Source organism: Cucurbita moschata, unplaced genomic scaffold (genome assembly GCF_002738365.1).
Source record: "Cucurbita moschata cultivar Rifu unplaced genomic scaffold, Cmos_1.0 Cmo_Scf00017, whole genome shotgun sequence".
Taxonomy (NCBI): Eukaryota; Viridiplantae; Streptophyta; class Magnoliopsida; order Cucurbitales; family Cucurbitaceae; genus Cucurbita; species Cucurbita moschata.
The window spans coordinates 3,114,896-3,135,422 of record NW_019268533.1 but is presented as its reverse complement, the minus strand read 5'-3'; the positions used below and the strand labels follow the sequence as shown (position 1 = coordinate 3,135,422).

At 36.1% G+C, this 20,527-nt stretch overlaps 6 protein-coding genes and 1 non-coding gene across 11 annotated transcripts; 3 read left to right on the top strand and 4 right to left on the bottom strand.

Moving 5' to 3' along the window:
* Positions 1 to 426: 426 nt before the first annotated feature.
* Positions 427 to 1,942, bottom strand: LOC111455381. Its single transcript, XM_023097022.1, has 2 exons — positions 1,593 to 1,942; positions 427 to 849 (listed from the first exon to the last, which is right to left on the bottom strand). The coding sequence occupies exons 1-2, from the start codon at positions 1,940 to 1,942 to the stop codon at positions 513 to 515; spliced, it is 687 nt and encodes a 228-aa protein (XP_022952790.1). The 3' UTR covers positions 427 to 512.
* Positions 1,943 to 3,265: 1,323 nt separating this feature from the next.
* TRNAE-CUC lies at positions 3,266 to 3,338 on the bottom strand. Its single transcript has one exon. It is a non-coding gene; the product is annotated as a tRNA-Glu (tRNA).
* A 1,019-nt stretch (positions 3,339 to 4,357) lies between these two features.
* LOC111455547 lies at positions 4,358 to 5,062 on the top strand. Its single transcript, XM_023097260.1, has one exon. It carries the CDS (start codon positions 4,358 to 4,360, stop codon positions 5,060 to 5,062), a length of 705 nt encoding a protein of 234 aa, XP_022953028.1.
* A 1,231-nt stretch (positions 5,063 to 6,293) lies between these two features.
* Positions 6,294 to 7,457, bottom strand: LOC111455379. Of its 2 annotated transcripts, XR_002712577.1 has the most exons (3): positions 7,080 to 7,457; positions 6,407 to 6,855; positions 6,294 to 6,314 (listed from the first exon to the last, which is right to left on the bottom strand). XR_002712577.1 is itself a non-coding variant. In XM_023097019.1 (2 exons), the coding sequence occupies exons 1-2, from the start codon at positions 7,423 to 7,425 to the stop codon at positions 6,524 to 6,526; spliced, it is 678 nt and encodes a 225-aa protein (XP_022952787.1). In that variant the 5' UTR covers positions 7,426 to 7,457; the 3' UTR covers positions 6,366 to 6,523. The 2 variants fall into 2 exon arrangements, 1 of the variants encoding a protein (XP_022952787.1); XM_023097019.1 differs by lacking the exon at positions 6,294 to 6,314 and having other exon boundaries at positions 6,366 to 6,855.
* Positions 7,458 to 10,124: 2,667 nt separating this feature from the next.
* On the top strand, positions 10,125 to 11,464 carry LOC111455380 (22.0 kDa heat shock protein-like). Of its 2 annotated transcripts, none has more exons than XM_023097021.1 (2): positions 10,125 to 10,308; positions 10,898 to 11,464. In XM_023097021.1, the coding sequence occupies exons 1-2, from the start codon at positions 10,182 to 10,184 to the stop codon at positions 11,362 to 11,364; spliced, it is 594 nt and encodes a 197-aa protein (XP_022952789.1). In that variant the 5' UTR covers positions 10,125 to 10,181; the 3' UTR covers positions 11,365 to 11,464. The 2 variants fall into 2 exon arrangements, with proteins under 2 accessions (XP_022952789.1, XP_022952788.1); XM_023097020.1 differs by having other exon boundaries at positions 10,125 to 10,323; positions 10,901 to 11,464.
* Positions 11,465 to 12,047: 583 nt separating this feature from the next.
* Positions 12,048 to 17,431, top strand: LOC111455376 (triacylglycerol lipase 1). 3 transcript variants are annotated; one of them, XM_023097014.1, is made up of 10 exons: positions 12,048 to 12,284; positions 13,037 to 13,147; positions 13,686 to 13,826; positions 14,252 to 14,362; positions 14,616 to 14,759; positions 14,845 to 14,885; positions 14,988 to 15,064; positions 15,546 to 15,641; positions 16,779 to 17,090; positions 17,315 to 17,431. In XM_023097014.1, the coding sequence occupies exons 1-10, from the start codon at positions 12,108 to 12,110 to the stop codon at positions 17,347 to 17,349; spliced, it is 1,245 nt and encodes a 414-aa protein (XP_022952782.1). In that variant the 5' UTR covers positions 12,048 to 12,107; the 3' UTR covers positions 17,350 to 17,431. The 3 variants fall into 3 exon arrangements, with proteins under 3 accessions (XP_022952782.1, XP_022952781.1, XP_022952784.1); XM_023097013.1 differs by having other exon boundaries at positions 17,272 to 17,407; XM_023097016.1 differs by lacking the exon at positions 17,315 to 17,431 and adding an exon at positions 17,246 to 17,313.
* Positions 17,432 to 17,682: 251 nt separating this feature from the next.
* Positions 17,683 to 20,143, bottom strand: LOC111455372 (gallate 1-beta-glucosyltransferase-like). The gene is made up of 2 exons (XM_023097010.1): positions 19,036 to 20,143; positions 17,683 to 18,209 (listed from the first exon to the last, which is right to left on the bottom strand). The coding sequence occupies exons 1-2, from the start codon at positions 20,068 to 20,070 to the stop codon at positions 17,739 to 17,741; spliced, it is 1,506 nt and encodes a 501-aa protein (XP_022952778.1). The 5' UTR covers positions 20,071 to 20,143; the 3' UTR covers positions 17,683 to 17,738.
* Positions 20,144 to 20,527: the final 384 nt, after the last annotated feature.

Here is a 20,527-nt window from a genome sequence, read left to right as displayed (position 1 = left end):
CATTTTTAAAAAAACATCAATAATAACCGTCGAGAAATTGTAACATCCTAACATAATTTAACATTGTCATAAAATCAAGAACAAATAAATATCGGCATTTTTTACAATTAATTACTCTAAAAATATTGAAAAATGTAGAGTCAAATCCAGTACAAATAGTTATAGTAAAGCCACATTATCACTCTACCAGACACCGGAATACGCTTAACTTCTTAATATATGTATAAATTTTTGTTGAGTTCGGGTCAACTCGAAGTTTTTATTCTATGAACTCGAAATCGAACCGCATCAACTAGGGTTCATCAAAATTAATACAACCTAATCCCTATCATTTCAGCTGAGTTGGTCCAGATTAATGTACATATATTCGTGGGGTCATGTGATATAATATTAAATTAATTATAAATTTGCCAAATTAGCCTTCTGAATTATTTTATTATAAAAGTGTTGCATACATAATATGGAATATGTTAATAAGCAATAATTGATTAATTAATTAAAAAAAAAAAGTTCTAATTTCCGAACGCGGCCTTGTAATCTGCCCAGAGCCGATCCACCGGCTTTCCGAGCAACTGCAGGAAGTAATCGGCGGAGTAGCCATTTTTGAGCCTCCGGTTCAGCTCTGCAACGAACCCACTTCTCAGCCCCTCTAAATAGTCCAAAAACCTGGCCGTCACGTCGTAGCCTTGGTCCCACCTACTCCCGCCGCCCGGCCCCACCCAGTGCCCCGGAATATACCCCGACTTCAGCCGTACGTAGTCCGCGATCCCTTCGATCAGCCCGCCCGGTGCACTTGGGTTCCCGTTCCATTGCCAAATATGGGTCATTTCGTGGTATAGCACTCCTGTTCTCAAACAAATAAATAAATTTATTTATTTGTTTGTTTATTTATTTATTTATTTATTATTATTAATAATAATTTGGGATGGAAACAGTTATTATTTTCTTTTATAAATATTTTTAAAAAGTTTCATTAATACACGTTATTTTTTAAATTAAAAAATCAAAATATACATCAAACTCTCAAAAGTAATATTTACCATCTTAGATATTTATTTAAAATATTTAATTTTTACCGTGATGAAAATTATCTATGCATCTCATAAATGGTCGTAAACATTTCATAGATTATTTTTTCTTCAATTTTAAATATATTAATAGTAAAAATAATTTAAACTTTTTTCTAAAAAGTTTACATATATTAATGTTTTTTTTTAAATTTATGAGTACTTTTTAAATCTATTTTCATAAATTATCTTTAAAAGTTTAATTTTTATTTTAAAGATAATGGATATTTTTTAGACTTTAGAATAAGTGTATTTTTAAATAAAATATTAATTAATTTTATCTAAAACTAACCTATAATATTTTTATTTTTTTAATTTAAAATTATTATAAAAAATTTTAAAAATTAGCCAAAATCTAAAATAGGGATATTTTTGTCAAAATCCTTAAATTTATATTTTATATTTAATAAATTCTCAAAACACTCAATATTTAAAAAGTTTAAAGGTTTAATTTTACATTTTGAAAGAAAATTTTTTAAATTAATGAACAAATTTATTTGACATAAAATTAAAATATATTAATACCTGTTATTTCCTTCTTTTAAGTCCCCGTCATAGTTAGCAATATAGTCAGCACCGACATGAATTTCGTCGTTGTTAGCAAACGCCACTCCGTCATAGTTTTTATCAATAAACAGGCTGACCTTTTGCACATTCTTCCGATCAGCATCGGAGCTTTGTCGGAAAATGTTCCAAATAAAATCAGTGGCAGCTGCCAATATCTGCTGGCTGTAATCCACTCCGATTTCGTTGTCGAAGCGGATACCGCCCAGAGTTCCGATCGCGTCGTTGGTGACGGTGTACTCAACGGCAGAAACAGCCTGCAGGAGGAAGAGAGAGGGAAAAAGGAAGAAGATGATCTTGTTGGAAGCCATGGTTGTTTATGAAGTTTAGCTAGTAGCTTGGCTGGTTTAAATAAGAATGATCAGCCGTTGACTTGTCTTGCCATGGCCCACTAAAAACGCTGACGTGGAATAAAATACTTTTTTTTGCATACGTGGATTTGGAAAAGTAATTAAAAAAAATTTATTATCAAATTTTTTAATAAAATGTCTTTAAATATTAGATATGGAAATCAAACTCTTGGAAAAGAATTAGTCAAAAATATATTTTTTTTTATAATATTAATAAACAAGTTTAATTTTATAAAATAAAATTCTTCTCATATCAAATGACTTCTTTAAAATTATTAAAAAAAAAAATCAATTTAATTTTTAAATCACAAATATTAATACAAAATATTTATAATTTTTGAAAATTATAGCACTAAAGTCAATAGGAGCATAGCTTAGCGGTAATTTGATTTTTAATTTTAGTTCTTGTAAGGTACCTTTTTGTCCTATTTGTTTGCTTTTTTTCATTGTCTTTTCCGCTCATCTCATTTATATAATAAAATAAAATAAAATGGCTACAATATTTTTATATATATCTTTGAACGTTGAAAAAAACTTATAGTAGGAAATGCCCAAAACCAACCGATACTCATTAAAAGAATAATTTTTTAAAAGTAATTAATATTTGAATTTTCCATCTTCAATAAAAAAAAAAATCAAATTTGTATAAATATTTTAATTATCAGCGTCATATTTTCTAAATAATTACTTTGTCGTTTAAATTAAAATTTAATAAAAAAAAAATTAAAGAGTCAAATTTAATAAAATTTAAAGAGAATGACATGGAAATGAACCTACCGAGTATTTCTTACTATGACTCAAATACAAGGTTAAGACTTATGGAAGATAATTCTCGGATAGATACAATGTGGGATGCATTTTGGTTCAACAAAGGGTCTTATAGGGATTGTGAGAGGATTTTAGTCGAATAATATATTTAAATATAGAAAATATTATTTTTAATATTTGTAATATTCCTATCATAGAATTTGAAAACAATTTTCAAAACATATCAATGCGAAAATTTACCTTTAAACCGATCGTTATTTTTTTTTAGGAAGAAAATAAAAATAAATAATATTTGATAATTAAAAAAAATAAAAATTAAAAGAAACCCAACAAATCAAAAATGGAAATAAAAAAAAACCACCAAAATCAAATTTAAAAATAAATTGGAGAAAAGAAAAGCCAACAAAATCAAAATTGAAAATAAATAGGAGAGAAGAAAACCAACAAAATGAAATTTGAAAAATAAATAAAAGAAAAGAAGAGGCAACAAAATTAAATTTGAAAAATAAAAAGAACTTCCGTTGCCGGGACTTGAACCCGGGTCTTTCGGGTGAGAGCCGAATATCCTGACCAACTAGACTACAACGGATTTGTTTTTCATTCATATCAATTTATTTTATTATTGATTATTATTCACCCACAGCCAAATATGAGTCGTTTTATTGGCTCTTTGGTAGCTATTGCTAGTAGCTTGATCTGGCCCGAACTTAACACTCAGTGCATCGAGTTGGTAGTTTGTAGAGCCTCGTAGACTCGATAGGATATGTGCCACTCTGATCTATCATCTTTCAACCAATAAAACACATGTATGGACCTTTCTTCTCGAGGTAAGATCATCAGTAGAGGCCATCTAGCAACCTCAAGTCGTCCCCACAACGTACGATCATTAAAAAGAGTGTATTTTTCAAAGCCACTATCAAATAATATAGTTACTAGGCCGACCTTTTGATATCTCACATTGGTTGGGGAGGAGAACGAAACACCATTTATAAGGGTGTGGAAACCTTTCCCTAGCAGACACGTTTTAAATCCTTGAGGAGAAACTCGAAAGGGAAAACCCAAAGAGGACGATATCTGTTAGCAGTGGGCCGGGGCCGTTACAAATGGTATCAGAGTTAGACACTGGGTAATGTGTCAGTGAGGAAGTTGTTCCCGAAAAGGGGTAGACATGAGGCGATGTGCAGTAAGGACGCTAGGCACCGAATGGGGTGTATTTGGTGGGACCGTGCCAGCGAGGAAGTTGTTCCCGAAAGGGGGTAGACATGAGGCGATATGCTAGTAAGGACGCTGGGCACCGAATGAGGTGTATTTGATGCTGGTCCCACATCGATTAGAGAAATAAATGAGTGTCAGCGAGGACGCAGGGCCCTGAATGGAGTAGATTGTGATATCTCACATTGGGTGAGAAGGAAACAACATTTGCTAACGGTGGGTCTGAATAGTTATAGACTTAGTGAGTCAGGATCACGAGAAAGGGTTAGCTAGCTCAAATAAATCTAATCATTTAAAATCGACCATTTGTCCAATGACCAATTTGCCCGTCGCAGGTTTCCCCATATAAACAACATAGTCTTCTCCGAAGAGAAAATCATTCATAAACCAAATTCCATGGCTTCCCCCAATCTAATCTTCCTAGCTTTCCTTATAACTCTATCCTCCATAAAACCCACAAACTCCGTCGAGTTCTCCGTCACCAACGCCGCCGGAAACACCGCCGGCGGCACTCGTTTCGACCTCGAAATCGGAAATTCCAACGCAGAGAACACTCTAAAAATTGCCACCGATTTCATATTGAAAACATTCCAACAGCAAGACGACGCCGACGCCGACATAAAGACCGTCCACAAAATCCGCCTCGTCATCGACGCCGAATACGACATCGTTTCCTACACTTCCGGCACCGACATATTCATCGCCGCAAACTACATCGCTGAATATCCCGGCGACCTGAGGAACGAATTCGCAGGAATTTTATACCAGGAGCTGACTAAAGTTTGGCAGTGGACTGGAAACGGTGAAGCGCCGGCCGGGCTAATCGAAGGGGTGGCGGAATTCGTGAGGCTGAAATCCGGGTTTGTCCCAGGAGAGTGGGCGGCGGCGGGAGATGGTGAGAGGTGGGATGATGGCGGCGGAGGGGTGACGGCGAGGTTTCTGGAGTATTTGGAGGGGTTGGGGAGTGGGTTCGTGGCGGAGCTTAACCGGAAAATGAGAAATGGTTACAGCGAAGATTACTTTGTGGAGCTGATGGCCGCGACGGCCGACGAGCTTTGGGCGGAGTACAAGGCGGAGTACGGCAAAATAATTAAATATTAATTACAAATGACTAATTAAAATTAAATATTCTTTGCACGTCTTTGTAATTTTCTTCAATATTTTAAATTTTAAGTTTTATTTGTTTTGATTGTGTTGCCGGAGCTTATGTAAGAAAAAAAAAAGATGTTGACCTTTTCAAGCACCTTTGAACATGTTGACTTTTTCAAGCACGTTTGAACATTTTCTTTCTTCAAAACTTATATCAAATAATAATAATATATACTTTTTCAACGGCGTCGTGAGCTTAACATACTCGACAAGTAGGAAAATTGGGGAATACTTCGATCAAGGTCAACCAAGTAAGTGGTCTAACTATAAGATAGGCTAGAAATTGTATGTGTTATAGTTATATTTACGATGTATGAGCTATGATGATGTATGAGTTATGATGTTTGAGCTGTGATGCATGATAATGTACATAATTTATATATTTTGATGTATGATGTACATGATATGTTTGATGCACTTAATGGCGTTATGATGAGTATGATGATTGCATGACTTTTATCTTAATATGTTGATGTTTTCCATATTAAGCATGTTATATGATGATGAGTGTCATATTGCATCATGTCGATAGATCGATCTAGGACACAACCCTAAGAGCATGAAAATGATATTAATATAAATATTCGACGACTATGTATTGCTTAATGTAACAAAGAGATAAGACTAGAAAGTTGTGTTAGACAGAGATGTTAAGATGGGAATTAGAGGGACATCATACATGTTGTATGTACATAAGCATATGGATACTTCTCCTAGAGATGACGAGTGCGGACGCTCACAGTATAATGAGCATGATGATCATGGGGAGCTTGACACCAGGGATTCTGCTAACCTCTGGACGTCGCAACAGACAACTAGCTTGACAGAGAGGGTCCAGGGGGTGTGCGAGCCTCCTGGAGATTCACACTTGCACATGTGGATCGTGGGTAGGAAAGTACTACACATCCATAATAGTCCGAAACTGGAGGCCACCGCTAGTATGAGATGAGATAGAGATAGAGATAGGTCCCTAGAGCATGATTGCATGTGATTGCATTTAGCATGACCCCTGTAGTGGGGTCACTTACGGAGTATTCTTCGAAATACTCAAGCTGTGTGCCACGTCATTATTCAGGTAAAGGCAAGATGCCCATGTATAGATGACGACGACATCACAAGTAGAGACCACGACACGTGCTTAGGATAGATGCATATTTAGATTTCTAGTCTTAGGTTAGCCTAACATGAGACATTAGTAGCAACTCTAAGTAAGAGTTAAATTTCGTATTTTAGCAAAACATGAGACGTTAGTAGTGACTATGAATAAGTAAAAATTTAGAGTCGTTATCATTTTACGAATAAAAATTACACAAACTACCTTAATTTAAAAGCACACAAGGGCAACAAACCCATTTATTTTTACTCCAATTTAAAAACTTTCCCTTTATTTCTAATACTCAACCACCACATCCTTCAATTCCCAAACGCCGCCTTGTACTCCGCCCACAGCTGAGCCACTGGCTTCCCCTGCAACTGCACAAAGTAATCCGGAGAGTACCCATTTCTGAGCATCCGATTCAGCTCCGACACGAACCCGCTCCGCCGCGTCTCCAAATAGTCCAGAAATCTCGCGGTCTTGTCGTACCCTTCCTCCCAACTTCTCCCGCCTCCGGGCTGAACCCAGTGCCCCGGAATGTACCCCGCCTTCAGTCGTATGTAATCGGCAAACCCTTCAATCAGCCACCCGGGCGCCGCCCGGTTTCCATCCCATTGCCAGACATGTACCATTTCATGATACAACACTCCTGTAATAATAACAAGAAATTTGATTTAAGATATAAAGTTAATTACGAAATATATTATATATAATTTTTTTTTTCTCGATTATTAGTATATTTTATATTATTTTTAAGATTTTAAATATGGTAAAAATTAATAAAAGTTGAAATTTTGATCTCATTTTTTTTTCTTATTCTTAACAAATGAATTTTCGTGCTCGATCTGAGTTCAATTAACCGTAGTTTTATACCTGTTACCTCCCTCTTCACGTCCCCGGTGATGCGGGCGATGTAATTAGCACTAATGTGAATTCGGTTGTCGCTAGCAAACGCCACTCCGTCGTAATCTCGGTCGATCAACAGGCTGACACTCCGCACATTTTTCCGGTCGGCGTCGGTGTTTTGACGGAAAATGCTCCAGATAAAACCACTGGCTTCTATCAGTGTTTGACGGCAGTAATCCGCTCCAATTTGGGTGTCGAAGCGGTCGCCGCCGGGAGTGCCACCGGCGTTGCTGGTGACTGTGTAATCAACGGCGGAAACCGCCTGTAGGAGGAGGAGAGAGAGGAAGAAGAATATTAAGTTATTGGAAGCCATAATTGTTGCTTGTGAGGGTGAGGTGCTGAGCTTCGTTGCTTTAAATAAAGGAAGATAGAAGAATTGTCTTCTCAAACTCATTTCCTAGAAATTTCATAAATTTTTATTTCTTTTTATTTAGATCGAGTCTGAACACGGAGTATTAATCACACCGAGCAGTAAGCCGTGAAGCAAAAGACGGGAATGAGTGGAATCAATGTGTTTTAAATTCCTGGCCTTTGCACCATCCATCTAATGGACCGTTTGTAGGAGTCTGAGTCGTGTCTCACTCCCAATGTGTCTGAACATACTCTATGACAGCTATTAATCATTGCCTTAGTAAGCTATTGTCTGAAATAGCCATTCTTCACGAGCTAGTCGTCCAAGTGGGTCAAAATAAGAATGAGCTATGGTTACAAAAAAAACATTTTGCCTATTAATTTAATAGTTAAATTTTATTTCCTAACAATCTAATATTTATATTGTTTAGTATATAATAATTTAATCATGTAACAATTTAATCATCGTAAAATATTTTTATCACATGTGAGGTTGAGATATAATATTTGGAGAATATATTAGTTATGGAATATATATTAATATTTTTTTCGATTTGATTTATAGTATATTTTATTTTATTCTCAATATTTAATTAATTTATAGATGTTAGTTGGTAGCTTGTATCCTATGTATCCTATTTAAATGTTATAAATATAGAATATGCACCTTTATCCCAATTCTACTTCTCAGCTAGTATTTATATGTGATTAAAAGTTATGGAGAAATTTCATAAATAAAAAAAATAATAATAAGAAATAACAAAGAAGACCTTATCGTTGACCGTAAGTCAATCGTCAGTATTGATTACACACCAAACATATCTGTTTTGAAAAGTCTCTGCCGACCGTTTCATTAACGTGAGGAGCTTTTTAATAAATGTTTTTTTTAATTAAAAAATATCCATAAATTAAAAATTTGTTAAGAATTTTATTAATATATTATCATTAATGGTTAAACGAATGAGTATTTTGTTTAAAAATTATTTGTTATTTTTCAAATTTTTATTAATATATTTTTTTAAAAAATAAATATTTTACCTGAGGGTTGACTAGTTGACTGTTGACTCTGAGTCAACTACGAAACTTACCGTAAGTTTTAATCTATTTGGTCTGCAAAATCTCTCCCGTTTTTTCTACTCCTCAAATAATCTGCAACTTTTCCTATTGAAATAATATTATTTTTTTTAATAAAAATAAAAAATAAAACACACTTTTTGGTTCTTTAATAACATATTGGTAACTTAATATTTTAAATTTGATAATACCATCGAAAAATAATATTATTTTTAAAAATAAAAAAGTATAGAATTGTTCTTTTAAATTAATAATATAAATGAAAGGTAACACTTTTTTGAGCTTAAATTGGGTCAGCAAAATATACAATGTAGCTCATCGAGTTTGAACCGATTCAAATATTCTTTAAATGAGTTTGTTCATGGACCGTCTTCAAAAAGATGATCTATATCCAATCTATTGAATAAATGATTTGAGTTTTTAATTTAAATTAGATCGAACAAGTCGTCGAACTCTAATGAAATTAATTAATAAACTACGATATTAAAAGTATTTAAATAACCAATATTGACATTAATTTCAATATTTAAATTTTTTTAAAGAGTAGAATTAATAAGTGAAAATGGTAATTGTTTTTTTTTTTACGGGTTGAATAAAAATAATTAAATAATTAACAATAATTTTAATCTTTATTAAAAAAAACAAATATATATATATATATATATATATATATATATATTAAAGATTAATCAAAATTAATATAAAAAAAACAATAATAAAAAATAATATTAAAGATTGAGTAATTTAATTTAATGACTTAAAATAATTACGTAAATATTAGTGAGTTAATAATAAAATTTATAAGAAATAGCTAAGATAATAATAAAAAAAAATTGCTAGTTATTCTTTAAATATTATGTTGATATTAAAACTCTTATAATTACTTTTAAATACTCTTCAATTTTAAATAGTTTCATTAATATCCTTCCATTTTGTGATGTCGGTTAGGGAGGAGAACAAATGATCGGGGTGGAAACCTTCCCCTATTAGACACATTTTAAAGCCTTAAAAGCCTGAGAGATAAAGGATTTGACAATATCTACTAGCGGTGAGAATGTGTTGTTATACATTTTTTAAAATGTTTCAAACATTTATAAAAAAAAATTCGGAGTATTAACACCTTTTTAACATTATTTTTGAAAAGAGTTAATAATTTTTTTTCGTCAATATATTGACGAAAGTCATATATCATTATGTTATAGATTATCTCAAATTTTATTTAACATTAACGAATATTTTTGAAACTCATTTAAAAATTTAAGAGTAATTTTTTAAATAAAATATTAAAGGGGATAAATGTATTTTTGAATTATTTTTAGTTTAAGAATATATTTTAAATTATTTTAAGGAGTATTTTCGTTAGTTTATTCTTTATAAAATTAAATTAAAGAAGAAAAAAAAGAAAGAGAAGTACGTAGGCCACGTGTCGTGTCGTGAGATGATTCCGCAGACTTCTAGAGAGCGGTGGTTTGGTCTAGAGACATCTACATGGGTGTGGAAGCAGTCAGAAACGAACAGTTTATCCACAAATGGCGCCTCATACATCGCCGTGGGCGTCCTATAAAAGCCTCCTCCACCCACAATCCGACCATCCAAACTGCAATCAAACGAAGCTTTCTGTTCTTTGTATTTGAGAAGACGGCGATGAGTATGGGGCTACCACGAAGCATGGTTTGCATGTTTCTTCCACTCGCAGTGTTGCTGTTTGTCACCCACCAACATGCCGCCCACGCTCTCATGCCCTACCGCTCCATCTGGGACATCATGCAACCAGCCATCATGCAAGGTAACTTCATATAGACCAAAAACTTGAGTAGGTTAAGAATCACGATCCTCTTCTACCGTAGATCAACTCTTTAATTAGCTAAGCTGAGATTCATTCTCTAATTTTTAACCATAGGATTCACCCTAATAATCTTTTTTTCAAAGAATGGTAGGATCTTTGACACACAAGAAGGAGTTCGATTCGTTTCATCTGGATTAAATTATGATTTTTTTTTTTTTTTTAATACAACCTAGTTGGTTGTAGTGCGAAATTACCTGTTTTTATCTATCCGACCCATTTTGTACCCCTAACCTATGGGTACTTTGGACCATTTTCTCTTAATTGAGTCGCTCTTTGCTTTTAGTGTCCTTGAATAGCTTCTTAATCGGTGCTCGGTTCTTTGGTTTTTTTTTTTCTTGAGTTCTCAAACTACTTATTTTGTAGTGGCAGCCATTTAGTGTTTCAATAAAATTTGATATGATCATGTGACCATATTAAAATTTGATATTCTTAGTTTTGAATACAAGTTCTTGTCCGTTTTGAACATAAGCTCTTGGGATTAAGATCTTAATTCCGATTATTTTGGTGGGTGTCACAGGCGGGTTCTCGGAGGATCCATTCAGAATCCTAGAGCAGAGTCCCCTAGGCGTTCCAAGATCAGCGGTGGACACAGTGGCAATAGCCCGCACGGACTGGAAGGAGACAAGCGGGGAGCACATGATATGGATGGACATCCCCGGCGTGAAGAAGGAGGATTTAAAGATCGAGGTGGAGGAGAACAGCGTGCTGAGAATCAGCGGAGAGATGAAGGGAGAGAGCGAGGTGGAAGGGGAGAGATGGCACCGGGCGGAGAGGAGTTCGTCGGGGAGGTTCTGGAGGCAGTTCAGGCTGCCGGGGAACGCCAACATGGAAGGGATCAAAGCCCACTTGGAGAACGGGGTGCTGAAGGTGACGGTGCCGAAGCTGCCGGAGGAGAAGAAGAAGGAGGCGAAGGTGGTTAAGATCGAGGAAGGGAGCATGTCCGGCGGCGAGGATGTGAAGCCTTCCAGAGCTGACGTCTAAAATAATGAGACGGATTTTGAAGGATCTTATTTAATAGGTTTATGCTTTGGATGTAATTTCTATGAGAATAATAAATTTTGGAATATATATATATAATTTAGTAAAAAATTAGAGTTACTTTTACCTATTTTATTCAAATTTAGCTCGAAATCATCCTACTTATTTTATTTAAAATTGGTTTGGTTTAAAATCACCCCATGAAATTATTATTTTATTTAATGTTGGCCCATAGAATTATTATTTTGTTTAATATTGGCCAGACAGCGCCAAATAACATTATTATTTTGTTTAAAATTGGCTTGATATTATCCAATAAGATTATTATTTAATTTAAAATTGGCTTTAAATTATCTAAATAAAATTATTATTTGATCTAAAATTGGCTTAAAATAACTCAAATAAAATTATTAAATTATTATTTCCCAAAAAAATATCAATTTATGGCTCAAATAATAATTTATGTTCCTTCGAAAATTCATTCCATTAACGGATATAAATTTGACTTTTTTGTCGTGATGTTTTTTTTTTAATTCCTAAATCGATTTTTGATTAAGAAACACGTTTTTTCCAAATGAAAATCCTGCCCTTCTCAAGCAAGGAATAACGTACACGCGCTTTCAGTTGCGCGTGAGCGCGTGGGCGCAACCACCAACGGATTCGATGGGTTGAATGGACGGCCAGTCTTATAAATTCGCGTCTAATTTGGCTCGCTGTTACTTTGATGGTCAATCTTGTTCCTGAAGATGGCGAAGCCATTGATGGCTATGGTATTTCTTCTTTGCTTCTTCGCTCTCCATTCTGCCGATGATTCCTCTTATCGTTCCCTTGAGTACTCGATTCTTCCTCGCGGTCTGTCTGACCAGAAGTCTTTGTGCTCTCAACTTGTTCAACCTGCTGGTTATCCTTGCGCGGAGCATCAGGTACTGTGCTTCTCTCATCTCGGTTCTAATTTTTTGGTTGATTGATTAGTGGAAGTAGTGGATTAGGAATCGTTTGTGGATGTTAGTGTTCATTGCTCTGTTTTGACTGGATGAACTGGAGTGGATTTAGTCAACTAATTGGCTCTAAGGCTTCTTGTTTGAGAGTTTTTTTCTCTCTCTCTCCTGAGGTGAGAATGATGGAATGATTTTTCATTTAATTCTTAGATTCGATGTCCGTCCTGGCTTGATTTGTTTCTGTCGAGTTTCTGGATAGTCCGAGGCGTTTGTATTGTTCTTTGTGTTCATGATGGAAAGTATGAGTACAGAGATAATACGCGAAGGAAAATGACCGTATTGGCTTTATTTTATCAAATTTTCATTAGCTATTCGGAGGCTCAAGCATTTGTAGCGTATGTTGGATGATGAAAGTCCCATGTTGGCTAATTTAGGGAATGATCATGAGTTTATAATCAAAGAATACTATCTCTATTGGTATGAGGCCTTTTGGGGAAGCCCAAAACAAAGCCATGGGAGCTTATGCTCAAAGTGGATAATATCATACCATTGTGGAGAGTCGTGTTCGTTGCATATACATATGTATTTTTAAATAGTATCTTCTTTTTATCACTCTTTTGAATTCTGAGGAATGCTATTCATTATTGCAGACTGGGATGATGAATTGTGGTTTTAGTGGCGTACTTAATTACGGTTGTGCATTACTGACGGACGTGATTTGGTTATAAATTTCTTAGATACAAACGAAGGATGGATTTTTATTGGGTCTTCAACGTGTATCTTCATGCGATGGAGATTTGGAAAAGCAAAAGGGCCCTCCAATTTTGCTACTCCATGGACTGTTCATGGTGAGTCTTCCTACAGTTTTGCAACTGTATTTGTAAAATTACTTTACTCTTTATGGTTCAACCCTATCAGCGATAGTTGGAAAGTTTTCAAGGTTGCCTGATATTTTGATTATACGATTGAGACTTATCTCGTTTCTTTGAAATTTTAAACTGCATCATTTCTACAAATTCCAGTAAAATGATTAGTTTTCAAGAAAAAGTAATTATGGTTTTCTTTTAGGTCAGTATTAACCTTAAAACTTCTGTAGTCCAATTGTTCAAACATGCCTTCGAGTTCACTTAAAGAATGGTATTGTAAGATGAATGACATAAAGGCTCCAGGAAAATTTTTAGCCAAGAAAGTATCTTATACTTCTGTCTTTCTTTTTCTTTTTTTTCCTTGTTATTCTTCTCCCTTCTGTTTGCTGCACATTTCAAAGCATTTTGAAACATGGATTGTGAATTTTGAATAATCTGTAGACTGGGATCATTCTTACAGATAGGAGTTCCAACTACTAGCTTTTTATTTCTTTCATTGCCTGAACTGGTGCTCGTGCAGGGTGGCGATGCATGGTTTTTGAATTCTGCAAGAGAATCTTTAGGATTTATCCTTGCAGATAATGGATTTGATGTGTGGATAGGAAATGTGCGTGGAACTCGGTGGAGTCATGGGCATACATCCCTATCAGAGGATGAGAAGGTACTTATAGATTACTTTATTATAATATGCCTAAGGCGGGTAAGATGCTAATTAAATGCAGAGTAAGAATATATTAATAGAAAATTTCTTCATTGTGTTATGTGTATATTGGGTGTATCTAGAAAGATATATAACATACAAACATGCTGCTGCTCATCCGTGCTCAACGTGTTCATCAATGTGTTGAGGTGGAGAGTATCATACAGTTAATTTTGGAGGTTCAAACAAATTTGAGTGAGTTTTTTCGGAGTTTTGCAGTTACATGACAGATTATATTTAAGAACCATTTGTTTCATGCTAACTGTGTTCATTTGCTAAAGCCTATTTTGTCTCGAACCTCTGCACTATATTGACAGTAATTTAATATAAGTTGAATATGTTTAGTTTCTGGTTATGTCTTTGACTCTAGCATATTCTGCTTGTAGGAGTTTTGGGATTGGAGTTGGGAAGAGTTGGCTTTGTATGATCTTGCAGGCATGATTGACTACATAAATTCATTGACAAAGAGGAAACTTTATGTTGTTGGGCACTCACAGGTCTCATATACCCTCTTTTATAAGATTCTTTGTTGAGGATTGTTGCGAGGGATCCCAAGTTGGGCTAGGGTTTATAAGTAAGGAATACGTCTCCATTGGTATGAGGCCTTTTGGGGAAGCCCAAAGTAAAGTCATGAGAGCTTATGCTCAAAGTGGACAATATCATACCATTGTGGAGAGTCGTGATTCCTAACATTCTTTATCTGAAATTTTTTATCGTTGCTTTTGTGATGTTTTTGTCTTTTTTTCGCAGGGAACAATTATGTCTTTTGCTGCTCTTACCCAGCCAGACATAGCCGAGAAAGTTGAAGCAGCTGCTCTTTTAAGTCCCATATCGTACTTGGAGCATATCACTGCTCCATTAGTACGTCTAATGGTTGACACACATCTTGATACGGTATTCCTGGCTTGTTATTGTGTAATTAGCATTGTTAAATGTATTATTACTAGTAATAAGCTTGTTCCTATATTTTTCTCGGCAGATAATTCTTGCCGCGGGATTTCATGAACTCAACTTTAAAAGGTTGTCATCCTATGCTGTCCAATTTTGATTTTGAAATTGGTTGCATTTTTAGCTTCAGCATAATTCATAACACTAATGTCTATCTTTTGTACCCTACTTCAGCGATTGGGGAACAGTCCTTTTAGATGATCTTTGTGATCGGCTCGTTAACTGCATCAATGTTCTAAGTTCAATAACAGGTTCTCTAAATGCAAAGCACATCATGTTTCTTTCTCTTTTCTTATTTTCCTTCTGTTTGGCTTCCAATCCAGATAGGAAATTCTTGCTACTTTTTGATTATTTAGTTAATTGTCTAGCTAAGCTTCCATTTTTTACTCTCATGCATATCTGTATTTTCATCCATTTTGTTGAACTTAACTTTATATACTATATAGTATTTATCTTTTTCAGGATTTAAATGCCCTTGGATGAGAAAATTTCAATTATGGTACTTAAAAAAATGCATGATTCAATAATTATTGATGTCAGGATTGTCATGTTTCTTCTTGTAGTCGAAAAAATTTGGGTTATAACTAGAAAAGAAACTCGATAATGAGTTTTTGATTGGAAAGACTACAAAATGTTGCTCTGTTCTTTATAGGAAAGTATCAAGTTTGAATGTTCAATCTATTCAATTGCAGACGTTTGATTTCCTAACAAGGCCTTCTTATAATGTGGCAGGTGAAAATTGTTGCCTTAATGGCTCACGGTTCGACTTATTTTTCGAATACGAACCTCATCCATCATCAGCAAAAAACTTGCACCATCTTTTCCAAAGTACGCTCTGCAGTATCCTCTTTAGCTTCATGTTCTATTATACTATGATTTCGATGAATCTATAAGTTTTTCACTTGCATATCTGTTGGGATGTTACTTTTAGTGTTCCCTTGTGAAGTCTAATATAAATCCTTAAACATTTGATTGTGAAACTTTGTGAGACTTCTCTAGGGAAGTTACTTTTAGTGTTCCCGTGAGACTACTCCATAAAGGGATTTCCATATGCTCTTTAATCTCTTTCCTGAGCGACTTTTCATCTCCTATAAATCCCTCGCTTTTCAGTTTTCATCAACTTTGTCTCTGATTCAAGCTACCCCTCCAGCTGCTCAAGAAATTCCAGAACCATCATCCCCTTATAAAAGCCCGAGGATCCTCCCATCCTTGCTTGAATTTCTATACCTTCCCTTTCCACCCTTCCCCTGTTCCTTTAAATCAAAGCTCCAATTCTGCTTGACGTTTTAAAATCTTCTTATTTCCTTTAACGCAACATGTCCAAATGTGAGATCCCACATCAGTTGGGGAGGAGAACAAAACACCCTTTATAAGAGGGTGGAAACCTCTCCCTAGCAGACGCGTTTTAAAAACCTTGAGGGGAAGCCCGAAAGGGAAAGCCCAAAGAGAACAATATCTGCTAGCGGTGGGCTTGGGCCGTGACACCGAACTTCGGTTATTATTCCCAAGCTGTTTTCTAACGTGAGTCATCTTTGTCGTACTGTAATAAAGTGAGAACATTACTAATGATTTAGGATCAGTTTTTCTGTTGTTAAATCTGTTGAAACTCTAGAATTTGAAAGAAGAAGAATTAAGCAAGAATTTGTAGTTCATTGTCGTATTAATGAACTGACAAAACTATTAGAAATCACAACTCTCCACGATGGTATAATATTGTCTACTTTGAGCATAAGCTCTCATGACTTTGCTTTGGGTTTCCCCAATAGGTTTCGTACTAATAGAAATGTATTCTTTACTTGTAAACCCATGATCAATTCTCAACAAAAACTTCTCCTTAAAAGAAAAACCGATCCTAAACCATCACTAATATCCTCACTGAAATTGAATGTTTTTCTCCTCCTGGAGGGAATGGGGAGGCTGTTCGATATAGCTGATTTAACTGCTGCCTTCCTTTTCTTTTACCAGTGATCCGCAAGGGTACTTTTTCCAGGTATGACTATGGATTGTTAAAGAATCTGAGAGTCTATGGCCAAAGGAAGCCTCCTGCATTTGATCTCAGCCGTATTCCTAAGTCCTTGCCGCTGTGGATGGCGTACGGGGGCAGCGACGAGTTGTCGGATTGGACAGATCTGCAGCACACGATCAAGGAGCTGAAGTCGGTACCAGAATTGGTTTACCTTGAAAATTATGGCCATGTTGACTTCATTTTGAGCATGAAAGCGAAGGAAGATGTGTATGATCCTATGATCAAATTCTTGAAATCCTTGGGAAAGTCAGGTAGTTTGTAAAATACAAAATGAGTTCTGGTTAATGTTATTCATTGTAAATCTGATGTATGGGGAGTTAAATGTTGTATTTATGTATGTATTAGTTCTTGAACTTTTTACAAACTCGAAAATGATTTAAATCATCAGCCAGTTTCATTTTGGTAGTGGTCGACTAAGGCCTCCACATGCAGGGATCGAGTATGGGGATAGCGGTCGAAATCCTTATGAATTTAGGTAATTTGTTGGGGAGCCGTGGATATACTTCTTGATAATGGAATCCGCGGACTAATGAGGGATGACCATAATAAGGTTTATAGATCGTTTTTTGATGTCATTGAAGGCAAAGATGGAAGTTTCTTTTGTCTCGTTAATGCTTATCCTCCAAATTAGAACTCAAATTCACATGTTTTTCTTTATATGTATTAAAACTCAAACGTGTTAACTAACGGTCTTATTTACTCATATAAATCTTGCCGTCCCCACAATTTTTTTAAATAAAGATATACGATTTAAATAAGCATCATATTGGCCAATGTATGTTTAGATTGAGAATAGTTATTATGAACATAATTGAACGATATATATATATATATATATATATAAACTAAAAACAAAAAAAAAAACCAAAAAAACATGATGCTTGAACGTTTGTAATTTTCTAGGTAGTAGAGGGACAAGTGACATGGAATCTCTCACCACAACCAATAGACCGTTTCCTAATCTCATCAATGAAGTGTTTGAAATTTCTGTCGGAGAACCCACCTTCAGCCACCGCCTTCTCCGCCGCCATTTGCCGCTCCACAGCCTTCTGTTTTATCTCCACCGCCTTGGGTCCTTCCATGGCTTCTCTCAGGCACTTCTCAATCTCATCTCTTTTGATTACCCTGTCTTCTCCGACTCCACGAGACAGGCGGAGACCGACGCCGAAAACATCGACGAGAAACTTGGCGTTGGTGAGCTGATCCCCCCATTGCGGAAACGCCACCACCGGCACGCCGGAGCTTATCGCCTCCACGGACGAGTTCCATCCACAATGCGTCATGAAACATGCCACCGATGGGTGTGATAGTACTCGTTCTTGTGGACTCCATTGAACCACCTTCCCTCTCTCGCCGGCCTCTTCCATGAACTATAATAGAACAAGAAACAATATGAATAAAAATTGAATTCATGGTAATATATTGGTTTAATTTTTGTTGGGTTTAGGGCGTTAGAAATCACGACTCTCCACAATTATATTATATTGTCCACTTTCAGCATAAACTCTTATAGCTTCTCCAAAATGCTTCGTATCAATGGAGATGTATTTTTTACTTATGAACTCATGACTAACCTCTTAATTAACCCAGGTGGGACTCTAACAATTCTCCCCTCAAACAAAGTATATCGTAGAGTCTCCTCTGAGGCCTATGTAGCTCTCGAACAACCTCCTTTTAATCGAGGCTCGACTCCTTTCTCTGGAGCCTTCAAACAAAGTAAACCCTTTCTTCGACACTCGAGTCAGTTTTGACTACACTTTCGAGGGTCCCAACTTTTTTGTTCGACATTTGAGAATTCTATTGACATGATTAAGTTAAGGGCATAGCTCTAATATCATGATAGGAATCACGACCATTGGAGCCCTCGAACAAAGTACACCCTTTGTTCGACACTTCGTCAATTTTGACTACACTTTTCAGGCCCCAACTTTTCTGTTCGACATTTGAGGATTCTATTGAAATGATTAAGCTAAGAACATGACTCTGATACCATATTAAGAATCACGATCTTCTACAATGATATGATATTGTCACTTGAGCATAAGCTTTCATGACTTTACTTTTGGCTCCGCTTCATATCAATGAAAATGTATTCCTTACTTATTTAACCCCTTAATTAGCCAACCGTGAGACTCATCTTCCAACCATCCTCAACAGTTTGACAATATCATACCACAGTGAAAAAATTTTGCTAACCTCTTTGGGAAGAACGTGGTGCTTGACCTCGAGATTTGAAGCCGGAGGTTTCAAAACCCACAAGAAACAAAACCCAGAATTCAAGAGTCCATAAGCAATCTCATCAACCTGTTCTTGTTTCAAATACACCACGCTTCCAAACGACACGTAAACCACCGACCCTTTTGGCTTCGAGTCAAGCCACTCCATACATTCATCAATTCTCGAGCAATCACCAGAAATACTAGTTTTGATTTCATTACAATTCTTGAACAACGGCCCCACCGTCTTAATGGGAAAAATTTTCGACATGTATTCAACGATCTCAGCCTCGAGCTCTTCGAAAGTGTCGATCAATATACAAAAGGGGTTCGAGAGGTTCGAAAATTGATCCAAAATAGTCTTCCCAATTGTATGATAAATGTCGTTTGGAAGCAAGAAGCTCGGGATTTCATCGTACTTCAAAAGTGGCAAACAAGGCAGCTGAACGTCGAGATTTGGTTGGGTTTCAGATGGGAAGGGGACAGAGCCATGAAAATGGTGATAATAAATGGATAAGACAGCCAATGATTGGACCCATAAGACGGCGGAGGAGATTCCGAGGTGGTCGGCCACGTCACACACCCAAGGCACAAAAGGGTTGCCAATAACGCAGGCGACCGTTCGGTTTTCTTTGGTTTGGTTTTTCAAGATTTGGAGAAGTGAAATTTCGCCTAGTCGCCGGAGCTGCGGCATGTATTGGTCGAAGGAGATGGCGGGGCTGGTGTCGGTGAGGCCGTCGTCGAAGAATTCAAAGCGGAGGAAGCCATTGCCAAGAGGCGTTGGGTCGTCGGAGATGCTGCCGGCGTTTTTCATTCTGTGACCGGCGTTGGCGGTGGTGGAGAACGTGACAAGAAGGCCGGTGGCGGCTAGTTTTTTGCCGAGGCGGAGCATGGGGTTGATGTGGCCTTGGCCGGGGAAGCTGACGAGGAAGACATGAGGGAGGGAATCCATGGAAGTCATGTTGGATGGTGGTATGATTGATGGATTGCACTTATATAGCGAGAAAGAGCCCATCAACAATCACACCTAAATCGTCTCGACATAAGTTCTCGTGTTTTTACTTTCGAACATTTGAAGTCATTCAAAAAATCTAACAATTTTCTACTCGAACAAGTGCCACACTTTAGCTACCCTTCGAACAAATCTGCTCACTTCGAGACACGGGTTCAGTTAACATCCTAATAACGCATAAGCACGGATCACACGTGTTTATATCAAATTAGGGAAAACGATAAGGTTACCCAGATAAAACACAAACGAGCATCACTGAATTTCTCTCTACCACTCACGTAGTTGATTTGAGTACGTAGCTTGGAAGATAAGACTATGAATTTTGATTAATCGTCGTTTTTTTGGAACGCCGTTTCCTGATTTTTTCCAAATGAATGAACTACAACAAAGCGTTCGATTGAAGATAAAGATGGATGAAAAAAAAAATGAAGTTTTGTACATATCAAAAAAAAAAAAAAAA

Coding starts and splice junctions, on each gene's coding strand:
- LOC111455381 (XM_023097022.1), bottom strand. CDS start 1,942: ATGGCTTCCAACAAGATCATCTTCTTCCTTTTTCCCTCTCTCTTCCTC. Junction 850..1,592: donor TTAAAAGAAGGAAATAACAG/GTATTAATATAT, acceptor TATTTGTTTGAG/AACAGGAGTGCTATACCACG.
- LOC111455372 (XM_023097010.1), bottom strand. CDS start 20,070: ATGGGCTCTTTCTCGCTATATAAGTGCAATCCATCAATCATACCACCA. Junction 18,210..19,035: donor ACCACGTTCTTCCCAAAGAG/GTTAGCAAAATT, acceptor GTTCTATTATAG/TTCATGGAAGAGGCCGGCGA.
- LOC111455376 (XM_023097013.1), top strand. CDS start 12,108: ATGGCGAAGCCATTGATGGCTATGGTATTTCTTCTTTGCTTCTTCGCT. Junction 12,285..13,036: donor ATCCTTGCGCGGAGCATCAG/GTACTGTGCTTC, acceptor TAAATTTCTTAG/ATACAAACGAAGGATGGATT. Junction 15,065..15,545: donor TGTTCTAAGTTCAATAACAG/GTTCTCTAAATG, acceptor ATAATGTGGCAG/GTGAAAATTGTTGCCTTAAT.
- LOC111455380 (XM_023097020.1), top strand. CDS start 10,182: ATGAGTATGGGGCTACCACGAAGCATGGTTTGCATGTTTCTTCCACTC. Junction 10,324..10,900: donor GCAACCAGCCATCATGCAAG/GTAACTTCATAT, acceptor TGGGTGTCACAG/GCGGGTTCTCGGAGGATCCA.
- LOC111455379 (XM_023097019.1), bottom strand. CDS start 7,425: ATGGCTTCCAATAACTTAATATTCTTCTTCCTCTCTCTCCTCCTCCTA. Junction 6,856..7,079: donor CGTGAAGAGGGAGGTAACAG/GTATAAAACTAC, acceptor TTATTATTACAG/GAGTGTTGTATCATGAAATG.
- LOC111455547 (XM_023097260.1), top strand. CDS start 4,358: ATGGCTTCCCCCAATCTAATCTTCCTAGCTTTCCTTATAACTCTATCC.